Below are 11842 nucleotides of genomic sequence, written 5' to 3'. Positions count from 1 at the left end.
TAAATCACATGTGTGTGAAAAACGGGAGCAAAAGATGAGAGTTAAAAAAAAATGGGAGAAGTTGGAATTTGATTGTCTCTCTAATTCAATAAAACAGGATGAAACTTTGGCTTCTAATGGAGGTTTTAACTTGTCAAAACTTGAGGGAGGACTCCAGGGCTGGTAACTGAGGGCAAGTTCTACAGAATCTTGAGCTCATGTAAGGGTATTATAGGATCTGTGATCCTCAGAGGAGGAGGACATACCCATCTTCCCCACCAAGCATTCCCTTTCCCACACCACCACCTGGGTGATCCCTGAGGTCGCACCATGAACAGATGCTGGGGCGTGACCTAGACAGAAGCAAACTGGCCAGAGACGCATCCTTAACAGCACAAGGGTTCACCCAACAATTGTGCGTGAGGGAAGGGTTAATATACTGCATCCCAGACTTCATCTAGCTTCATTTGCATGGATTTTATTTTTTTCCCCAGCACTGACTAGGCATTTCGAGAATCATAAAGCTTCAGCTGCTGGAAAAGAGCGGTGGTGCAGAAGACAGCACCTGGTCTAGCACTGGTACAGCCCGGCCACTCTCCAGTTCTCCCTCTCCAGCCCCCACACGCCTCAGGTTGCAGGCTGAACGCTCCAGTTTCCAGTTTCCAAGCTGCTCGCGCTGGCAAGAGGGTGCAGCTGGAGCAGTGTGCAGGGCACTAAGGGGCACCAGCGGGCCAAATGGCTACTGCTCACTAGGGCTCGGGAGGCAGGTGACTCGAGCAGCTAGCACGGCAGTGACTCCCTGAACTTCTCTATCCCCTTTTTAACCCTGGCTGTTGGCCATTTCCTCTCTGTTCCTCCTCCTCGGCGCTGCTCCATCAGGTCAGCTGCGTTTCGCTCCCCCCTCCCCGAGGGCTGCTTCCTGCCCACGTTTCCTACTCTGCTCCTGAGAATCGGCCTCGCCGGCCTTCAACCCCTCCCCGCGGGCCTGAGAATTAGTCAGAAGAAAGACTTGCACACAGAGATACTTTAATCACTGGGGAAAAAAAAAAAAAAAAAAAAAAAAAGCAAGGGTGTTTCCCTCTCTCCTGAGCTACTCAACTTTAGAACTGGTGACAAAAAAAAAAAAAGGGTACTAAATATTTATAGATTACATCTCTAAAGAAAAACCCAACAATCTGTTCCCCAAATCCACTAGCACCTGTAAAATATATACCCATACTATTAAAATAACAGATATCCAGAAAGGAAATCTCTCAAAGAGCAGGGAGGAATGAAATAGAAGGAATAGAAAAGGAATGGAATAGAAGGTACAAATACATCGCATTTGGTGTCATTCTGATAGAGTGTTCAGGTGAGACGATCCTTTTCTTCAAAATACCAATCCAGTACATTAGCTTCCTAGCTGCCTAAATTATCAGTTCTTTCACTATAATTCGGTTTTGAATATTCAGAAGTCAAAAGCACTGGCCCCACTGAGCTGAAGGAGGAAGCAGCCTCTGCAGAAAAAGTTAAAAAGCAAACCTCAAAGCCATGGTGCTCCATCAGCGTGGAAGCTGGTACGTTTACTGTCCTCAGAGCAAAGAAAGAGGAGGACACTTACACAAGTTTGTAACACCCACATTCACGATACAAGCAAGGACTGATAAGTTTAAAACCAATGGATGCCTCAAATTCCATATGCAAGAATAGGATGGAAGACCAGGAGGAAGACCCATAATAAAAGACAGGAATTTATAATTCAATTGCAACCTATTCCTTACTAAGGCTGTCACTATAATTAAAGGGAGAGGAAGGAAGAAAAAAAAAGCAAATCCAGTGTTTCTCCTTTCATTTGCTCCAGTTTTCCAGCCTTTAAGTTATGCAGGCTGATACAGACATCAGGGTTTGCAATATCAGCATCAGCTTTCAGTCATGAAAAAAGCTTCTCCAAAACAACAGATTTAAATTTGTTCAAATAAATACAAAACATGAGAATGTGTTCAGTCATGGAAAAATAAGATGATTGCCAAACCCCACCAGCAGATCAAGACACTATACTGAAGTACTAAACTGCAGAGTAAGTTAAAAATATTTCTACTTAGGTGATTCCTCAGATAATTCAAATGATTTCAAGAAAATACATTCAGGCCACCGACATATCATAGAAACTTTCCACATAGTCATGTTGAAGAACAAGTCTGGTAACTCTTAAGCCTCCAAAATTGGTATGCTGATGCAGACTTGTATTTTTATGCTAATGCCGCAAACTGACTTTACCCAAAACTCCAGAGCAGATAATTTAATGACACGAATTATTTTCATTGCAGTCAAATCACGGCACCTGAGGGAAGAGCTATTCTTGAAATTGCTTGTACCTCCTTAATACTTAAAAAAGACCACAGTAAAACTACTTCAAAACTACAAATCTTTGGCCCAAAGGCCTACTCACTCCAGAATCACTCTACCCCTCATTTACAAAAGTACATACAGCCTTCTCAAAGCTGAGGAGGAAATAAGGCTTTAGATCTCTTAATATCAGTTATTAGACTGGAATGTATCTAAGGAGTTTCATAACATGAATTTTTGTGTCTTGACAAAAGTATTTGATATCAGTTACTATATCCTTGGAGAGACCTGGATATGAACTACTAGCTCACAGCAGAACCAGGTTCATCAGCATAACAGAGTATATTATACTTTGTACATGGGAAATAACTCCAAAACTTTTACCAAAAGCAGCTTTAAAGGTCTGTTTTTCTTTTATTTGGGAAATTTAAGTTGTTTCGCAAACGCTGTTCTTCAGAACCTTAACAAAATAAAGCAGAAGCTTGTAAACTTAAGAAAAATGTGTGATTAGCAGCCTTTACTTTAGGATAAAACCTACGGATTTTCTTCTCAGCTTTTCATTCATCATTCGTCACAACTTCTCACTTGGCCTAGGTTTTTTACTTATATTTTTACATGTGTATGTGCATTTAATAGTTTGCATGCCCATATGACCATACATATCTGTATGCATATTTCTCTACATATAAATAACATACAATCGTAACCAAGGTTGAATATTAGTGCTTTATTTGTTCCGTGTAGTCTAGCACCCTCACCAATCTTGCCAACACACATTAGTTTGCTGGTCTACAAACACTTGAAAAACAAAACTAGAACTTCCAGGGCAGCCATGCGACTTTGCTGAACATGCAGCACATGCAGTACCCCAAGAGACCAGCTAGCAGTAATGTGAAAGAGCCTCTGAATCAAAACAAAGAAGTATCCAACGGTGTTTAGAAATTGTAAAATTTTTGGAGTTGTTCTACTTATTTACAGAAAAATGGTCAAAAATCTAAATGCTCAACAGCTGAGTCACATGTTTTCTGGAACAGTGGGTTGTTGCTTACGAATATTCATTTATAGGAAAAATCCTAACCATTTGAAATTATAACATTTCTTACTAAATAAAATTCCAGTACACACACTGAAAGGTAATTGGTTATGAAAAGACAGGAAGGAGATGAGGAGGCTGCCTCTTCCTACTATTCCCAAGCACTAAAAATATTTAAGTACCCAGGAGAAAGTCAACTTGATTTGAGCATGCCAGCAATACCAACTTAACACGGACTCTCTGCTGGGTTAGAATTCACTTTGAAACACCCCAGCTGAAAACTGTTTGTATTAACACCCCTCTCCATTGTGGTGTATCTGACTATAAATTACGCTGAGGCAGCAACATGAAGTTTTAAATGCAGAAATGTCCTGTCACAGGGATGACTCTGCTGGTGACTCAGCTGGACTTTCCCTGCCTCTTCCCCTACAATGAAAGGCAGGAAATTTCAAAAGAGTGCATTCATGCCAAAGAGAGCCAAGAGTTACCACGCAAAGCAAAGTCACATGCCCACAGGTAAACAAGACAGAAGAAAAAAATCTGGTAGTGAACTGCTAGCACAAAACAAAGACCTCCTCCAAAAGAGGTCGGGCACCTCAACCCAGTATTTTTCAGCACTGTCAGAGCTGCTGCAGAGTTCTACCATTTAATCTAGCATGGAGGCCATTAACCGTAACCATTTGTCATTTAAGTGTTCCCATATTTGACTACAAATAATGTACATCGCTTCATGTTTGTGGAACATGGTTAATGAACAAGACTCGAAACTCCAGCCCACACAGGAGCCAGCAGCTACTGTAAATAAAAAGTTCTGTAGAACAACACACCCAGGATAGTCTATTCTTGGCAGAGAAAACTCTTACACTCAATTACTATCAAAATGTAACAGAAACTGCATGGCATCAGACCCCCAAAGACCTATCTAACCTGATATCCCACCTCTGATAAAGTCTGGGGAAGAGTATGAGAAGTAAACATGTACACAGTAGATGCATCCTGATAATGAACTCTCAGCCACTTGTTATTTATGGCGCAGATCTGATGAGCCAAATGTGGTGCCTTCGTGTTTATCCAACACTGATGCATTTTTCTGTACATCTCAGAGATCTGCATGTTAATGTGGTGTTCTGCACTCACCACCTGATAATTTGCCGAATGCCCTAAAACTATCTGGGAGACAAAACCAGGAGACAAGCATCATTTGTTTCATATTCACCATTTCCATGCACCCATACCACTCACAATTTTACAGGCTTTCACTGTGTCTTCTCTTCTCCCCTTAACCATTCCTCTCCATCCCTTTTTTCAGGTGCTATCGTACTTTCTGAGGTCTGAGGAAGGGACCAAGAACTGCACAGCACTCGCCACATAGGCATACCCTGCATATAGGTACCAACATGAGAGCAATCTTTGCTTCGCTCTCTACTACTTCCACAGCAATTCCTACTGCTTTATTCCTGTGACTGTCACAGCGCGTTTCAGACAGCCATCCAACACCAAGATCCCCTTTCTAAGCAGAGATTTTTGTTTGCCTTTCCATTGCCCAGGCACGATGCCTTGGTTTATAAAGCTTACAGCCAAACGGCTGACGTTCCTATTGCATTTCTAGCCATTTAGCTTCACTACTGTAGGCTCTTCCTCAGTTCTGCACTTGGCACTCAGCTTTATTTGACTACGTTAACAACAGTGAACTTTGTCATCTGACTTTCCACTCTTTTCTACAACATTTATGAATATTTTGGAGAGCACAAGCTCACAAGCCCAACACAGATGCCTCCTCCACTGTGAAAACAAACAAGCTGCTCCCACCCTCTGCTTTGTACCTTGGCCAACCATCCTGCCATCGCAGAACCTGTCTCCCCACGGCCACTGAACTCTTCCGAAAACCTTTACCGAGGAACGTTTTCAAAACAGGGCTTGAAAATCAAACACACCAACTGCACATCCCAATGCTATGCTGGTGTGTATAATACCTGTAAAATTCAACTGAAGTCAGCAAGTCGCTGCTAACAATGTCCTAGTTTTCATAACCATATCTAGCTTTCACCTGTTAATCCAGCCCAGATGAACTGTCTATCACCAGCTGTACCTCCCAGCCAAAATAATTAGCAGTTTTGTACGCAAAAAGTCAAGAACTCTAGAATCGACGCAGCAATTTCTTTCGAGTTAAAAGCAAAAGAATTTCACTTTCCTTCCAACATATCTAAAAACAAAACAGTAATTTGGTTAACCACAAGTATTACAGCCTTCCCATGATAAGGCTAGCTTCAAATCACTGAAAAATAATTACTAAGATGGCTTCTGTTGATTTAAAAGTACATAGTGATTTTCATTTCACCAACTACATTCGTTGATTCGTTTTATACAAATAAAAACAAACCAGCCATTTAAATAACTGTTGCTCAGTGAACAGTCTTCTGCCAACTGACATGAAGGCAAAACCACGACAGAGGCAGGATAGCTGCAAATTCTGCATTCAAGCTTGAGAGCAGGGTTTTCACACATCTGCATTTTTCCCCAGGGGGTGAGGAGGAGCTGAGTTTTCATTGACTCGAACAATTTCTATTTGATCCAAACAGTTTTCCAGGGGGAAATGAGTGCCTGTCAAGTGTTTCATTACTACAGTCAGGGCTCAAACTAATTACTTAATGGGAAGGTATGTTAGCAATAACTTTTACCAAATAAAAACTTAACCTAAGTAGGCTAACAGAGAACTTACTTGGCTAGCTACATCTGTTTGAATTACTGATTTTAATCAAATAGCTTGAGTTATCATGTGGTTTTCCTCTAATTATTTAGTTTCAGCACTTACCTTTGTTCAAGTTATTCATGTGCTGTTCAAAACTTTGTAATAGGCTGCACTGCTTGTTTAAGAGCTGAGCTGCCTGCATTTTACCTTTTCGGTTAAAGGGAAACGAACCCAAGAATGTCTAAAAAGCCCTTCTATTCTACAAGGAGATGCTCTCCTCCCAAACCATCTGTTGCTGCGAAAAAGAAGTTTACTGGATGATCAGATGAAAACACGGAATTAACTCCGCTGCAGAAGACCACAGCTTTAGAGCTCAGCCTTTGACACAGTCAACCTCAAGTCTCCCCTTCCTACATCCCCACCATTGCTAGTTGTGAAAGGTATCAGCAACACTGGGTAGTGCTCCTTACAGCTTTATAAGTCTTATTTTACCATGTCTAGATTTTTTTTTTGTGCTAGACATGTCAGCTCTCATCTTCAGGGTAAAAAACAATGTCTCCAATCTTCTACCTCTTTCTGATCCACAATCTTTTTGTACAGGTTTTTCCATGCCATCATTTCTGCTTTTCAAAATTTCTGCTTATTCTCTTAGTTTTTTTGTTTGTTTGTATGTTTTTTTTTTCACCAAGTCTTAAGTTCTCTCCTTTTATGTCCTGCTTAGCCACGCAATTGATAACACAAGAGGGTCTGCCAGGAGCCACCCTCAGCCAGGACCGCACAACCCTACGTCCATGCGAGAACAGCAATTTACATTCCCCAAAGCGTGAGCGTGGAGGTGGGGGGAGGAATGGCCATCATGCAAATAAAATTTCCCCCCCAGTTTAAGTGGGGGAGTAAGGGAGAGAAAGACGGTCGTGAAGACACCCTTTCAAGGGCAGAGCTTCCTCTTCCCTCCCATGAAGAGTCCGGTCTTCCCCTCACCCCGGCTTAGCCCTGATCTCCCTTCCAGGGCTTCATCACCCTACGGCATACACCCAGTGCTCCCCCCTCGGAGAATGTGGAAGCCTCTCCCAGCTGCTGAGCTGCTACATCCACCACTCCTTGTCAGCTGCCTCCCCGCAGCACATACATCTGATTCCCAGAGCCGCCTCATGCTGTGCGGAGCAGCTAACAGAAGCAGCCGGCAGGCAGCAGCGGAGGGGACTGCCGAGCAGCTGCCTTCCACGCAGTCCTGGGACGCTGGCTAGGACAGCTGTTTTTATGATTTATTGGGCTTATTGTAGCGTCGTATCATTAGGACTGCATTCCAACAATTGTCTCCAAATATTTATGGGCAGAGCTACTTGGCATTAATTACCGCGGGGCTTTAAAAATAATTAAACCTCTGATATCTTGGCCACCTATTCGTTCAGTACCAAAACCTCTTGAATGATTGACTGACAGAGCCAGAGGCAAGCGGTGGCAAACTCGAAGATCCCAAAAGGCACCTTTTCAGCTCAGGCTTAACTTCCTAACACATAGCCAAACCTGCTAAGCTACAGAGGGATCAAGATGTTTTAACGTTTCTAGCTTTTAATTGAAAAACAACATGGAAGCAATATATTTTCATCGCAATCCAGCAGATCAGAGACTCGGTAAAATAAAACTTCTATCTTACTTGAGATTTCATTTAAGCCTCAGAAGATTTGATTTTAGACTATGATTCACATCTGCTGTCTTCTGTTGCATAAACCGGTGCCCCATCACTTCCCAACTGCATTACTTAGTGCTGAAACAAGTTCATCCTGGACATCTTTTCACATATGAAAATTTCAGCTTTAACGTAACAAAACAAAAACAAAGCATTCGTTTGGCGTTTAAAGAAAATCCTCAGTTTTGCTAAGACAAACCCATTACAATACACGCTTCTTTTTGCAGGTTGCAAATACAAGATGCTAGTTTAAATTACAGTTCTCACACATGCTTTCCATTTTCCCCTCAAAGGAACCAACAAGGAAAAAAGAAAACAGGTATTCAGTTTGCCCTGGCGCTGTATCATATTTCGGTCTATCCACAATGTTATCCTGTAATAATCACCGTAAGAACATTAGCAAGCTATCTGAACCTCATTTTACCTTCTAGCTTCCGTGTACCAAGAAAGCCACATAACCAGTAAAAAACAGGGAGGTCAAGCAAGAGCAACTATTTTGAAAACACAGACCTTGTGTATACTGAAATTATTGCAAACGCATTTCATGTTTTACTCATCGGAAGCAGCTTACCTGAAGGACAGGCACTTTTTGCGGTGTGTTTTGTGGTGACTGGTGAAGCTGTGCCCAAGGCTGATGATGAGGATGTGGTGGTGGTGAAGACTGATGATGTATCCCTGGATGAGGCTGCATGGGAGGACAGGTTGGCATTTGCTGTTGAAAAGACTGCTGTTGACTAGGAAGCTGCTGGCCAGATATTAGTCGCTCTTGTATTGCTTGTGGATCTGCAAGGCCAACACCTGGACAACCGTTTGGTCTCATGTGCCCACCCATCTCCCGTGGTGTTGAAGACATACCCATAAACGGCCGATTCTGTTGCATGTTGCGGGGGCCCATATTCCTTTGTCCAATTCCCATGGCACCAGGGGGCTGGTGTGACGGCTGAGGATGGGGTATATTTGGATAACTGCCAACTTCCATTGGTATTCCAGCGCTACCGGGTCTGACCTGCGGAGGAGGTGTACCTGCTGGATTACTCATTGCTTTCATAGGTGACATGGGAGGTGGAGAGGCATAAGTTCCCTGAGGCTGTGAAGGGTGCATAGTTTGCGTGTTCATTTGGTTAAGTGAGCCACTAGGGTGGATGGGTTGCTGGTGCATTAGTCCTTGACCACTGTTTGATGGAAATCCTACAGCATTTGGGTATCTTGGTACAGACTGATTCATTGGAGTGTTATTTGTAAGGCCTAAATTCTGATTCATCCCTGTATTATTAACTAATCCCTGATTAAGGTTACTGTAAGGATATCGAGAATACTGCCCTGAGTTGTTTATAGTAGGTGAGGGTACCGTCTGGCTCCGAGAACTAAAATTAAGTGTTTGCGGCCGAACAGCACCCTGCTGGGGAGGATTAGGGGAGAATCTGGGACTGTGGGCTACTGATTCTCCATGGAGAGCAGTGGGGGGATGGTGGTGAAATTGCTGGACTGAGTGTCGCAAAGAAGGTGCCATACTGGGATTCTGCTGGGGCACATGAGACAAGTGGCCAGGTCCTGAGGTGGCAATGAAAGGGTTTCCCTGATTGAGGCCTTCTTGGCCTTGAGAAAACTGGTTCATCCTTTGCTGTTGCGGCTGACCGTGCTGCTGCATTGAAAAATCGCCGCGAGCCATGTAGTTTCCCATCTGCTGCATGTGCTGAGGGTGGCCCTGCCCAGGGGGTCCAGAGGGTGCCTGCGGCGGCTGCGTCGGTTGCGGCTGCGGCTGCTGTTGCTGCTGGTAGGGTGCTCTGATCTGGTCTGGCACTTGAACCGCCCGCGGCCCCCACATGGAGCCGCTGTCTACGAAGGGTTGCCCGTGTCTTTCGTTCTGCATGGTAGGATAGACTCCCATCTGACCACCGGCACCACTGCCGTGAGGAACCTGAGGAACCGGAGGGTTGTGATACTGCGAATGAGGAGACGCTATACCGTTCCCAGGGGCATTGCTTATCATCCTGTTCGGCTGATCCATCAGGTGCATTTTCTGCTGTTCGTATTGATTATAGTGATCAAAATGGGTCAACTTTGCTTGATTTTGATTTGCGGGGGGGTGATGAAGAGATGACTGTAAAGAGGGAAATCCTTGATCCATGGGCATTTGCTGCCCCATAGGATTCACTGGGTTTTCAGGATATCCACATTCTCCAAGACCTTCCAGCCCTTCGCTGAAAATATTCCCATCTTCTCCAAACAGACTCATCATTCCTGGATCTGCCATCTTTTTTCAGCACACAGCTCCTCGGAGCTACAACTAGAAAGCTAGTCTGTGCTTCACCTCGGTGAGGTGTTTTGTCCTCAAAGCCTTTAATCCTCAACTAATCTCCTTCATGTCATTCCATATTTCCTTAATTCTTTTGGACCACGCAGTGTCAGGCAAAGTCTGGTTACTGCTCCTAGAGGAAGCGGGGGAAGGGAGAGAAAGAAAGGAAAATGTTGAAATAAATAACATCGGGCAATATAAACAAAACACAGTTAACTCTTTTTTAGACAACGACAGCTAGTTTCAGCCCCCGAAGCACATCTTAAAAATGCATTTGACTTTAAGAAGGTTGCATTAGCTTTATCAGAAGCTTTATTACGATAGAGAGTTAGGAAGCGAGCAAAACACTACCCTTAACCTTAAATTAATCCATTCACTACACTTCCTAGTGTTCCTTTCTTGGGTGGAACAGAACAAAAGAACACAACATGCAGCAGCAGCAGCTGCCACAGCAGGTAGGCAGATGTATGAATATAGCCAAGCAGCCCATCTGCCGAACTAAAGCCCTGAAAACGCTCTAGTTACCAACAGCATGTCCTTAACCTTATTCCCTTGAGCTGCGTAATCAGATGAGCAAGCAGAAGCACCAAGTCCTGCGACAGACTAAAGTTAGTTATACAGACAACAGATTTTTCAAACACGCACAGAGGTGACCCTCTAAAACATACCAAACTCAAGACCTAATTCAACATTTAGGGAAAGAAATACATTTATTTTCTTAAACACAGAATTTATCTTAATTAAACGAAATTGCAAACTGAAAGACAACATGACATCTTCCCATTTAAGCAAAACTATGTACCGGATTTGTGTAAGAAAATTAATTTCAAAAGCTTCATTTTATACGTGACAGATTTCGGAATCCCCACCACAATTTCCCTCACGATGATTACGGGGAACACTGTCACTGGAGTTCATTCATCTTCAAGCAATCATGCTACTAACCGTAACTACAGTAATTCAGAAGACCACACTAAAGTTTTGTTCTCTTGAAAATTACGCTCTGTACGAGTCACTAAGGAGAATTAGCAACGGCAAAAGAATTTAAATAATAAAATAGTCACCCAACAACGTATGCACTTGCACTTGGGGGGTGGGAAATTATGTAATGCATGTTAACAGAATAGCTTCAGAGAAGTTTGAGTCTAGCTTTTTCACAGGGAAGCCTAGCAAGTTCTGAAATACCTCCCCCTTTTCCCGCAACTCAACTGACTTTGTCTTCTTACAACCAAAGCTATTCTAACACTGCCTTTCCTTCTTAAGACCAGAATTTTAAATGCTGTGGTCAAGGAAACCAATCCACATAGCAAACAAAAACAACTAAATAATAACAATGATGCAAAAATAGTATCAACTGTACTTGCAGATACCGACTTGCCCTCAAACAGTGATCACACAAAACAAGATTTACAGATGTACTTTCGCATCTTACATTTTGTTGCAGAGGAGGGATGCTTTCAGTCACTTTGGATGCAAAATGCCAGGCCAGACTGTTTTTACTGGAGGCAATTTGCCCCAAACAAGTTTTAGGGAGAAAATATCAGCCCATTTATTACACTTCTGGTAGCCATTGTCAAGAGGACCTTCTACAGCATGAGGCAGAGGGCAAGAGGAAAAGCACAAGCATTTATCACTCCTCTTAAAATAGCATTTGAATGTCACCTTTAAAACCACACTCTTAAATCTCTTTAGTGCTCAGCTGGGATATTAACACTTATATTTCTAAATCACTTGAGGGTAAATTCCTACAAGCCACCTTCATGTCTCTTAATATCTATTTCTTTTGATTTCATTTTCTTTATTAAGCAAAAGCCATCTGTACTGCTTCCC

The 11842-nt window shown here is 42.9% G+C and overlaps 1 protein-coding gene across 4 annotated transcripts in view; it reads right to left on the bottom strand.

The window, feature by feature from the left end:
• Positions 1-11842, bottom strand: part of CHD7 (chromodomain helicase DNA binding protein 7) — a 128430-nt gene that overhangs the window by 77842 nt on the left and 38746 nt on the right. For all 4 annotated transcript variants that reach the window (XM_080578033.1, XM_080578036.1, XM_080578035.1 and 1 more), the window contains one exon: positions 8288-10145. In XM_080578033.1, coding sequence (XP_080434159.1) covers positions 8288-9970 — 1683 coding nt within the window. In that variant the 5' untranslated portion in view covers positions 9971-10145. The remainder of the gene's footprint in view (positions 1-8287; positions 10146-11842) is intronic.

Source organism: Anser brachyrhynchus, assembly GCF_964034855.1.
Source record: "Anser brachyrhynchus genome assembly, chromosome: 2".
Classification (NCBI taxonomy): domain Eukaryota; kingdom Metazoa; phylum Chordata; class Aves; order Anseriformes; family Anatidae; genus Anser; species Anser brachyrhynchus.
Note: the sequence above shows the minus strand (reverse complement) of the source record. Positions and strands in the feature narration are given on the sequence as shown.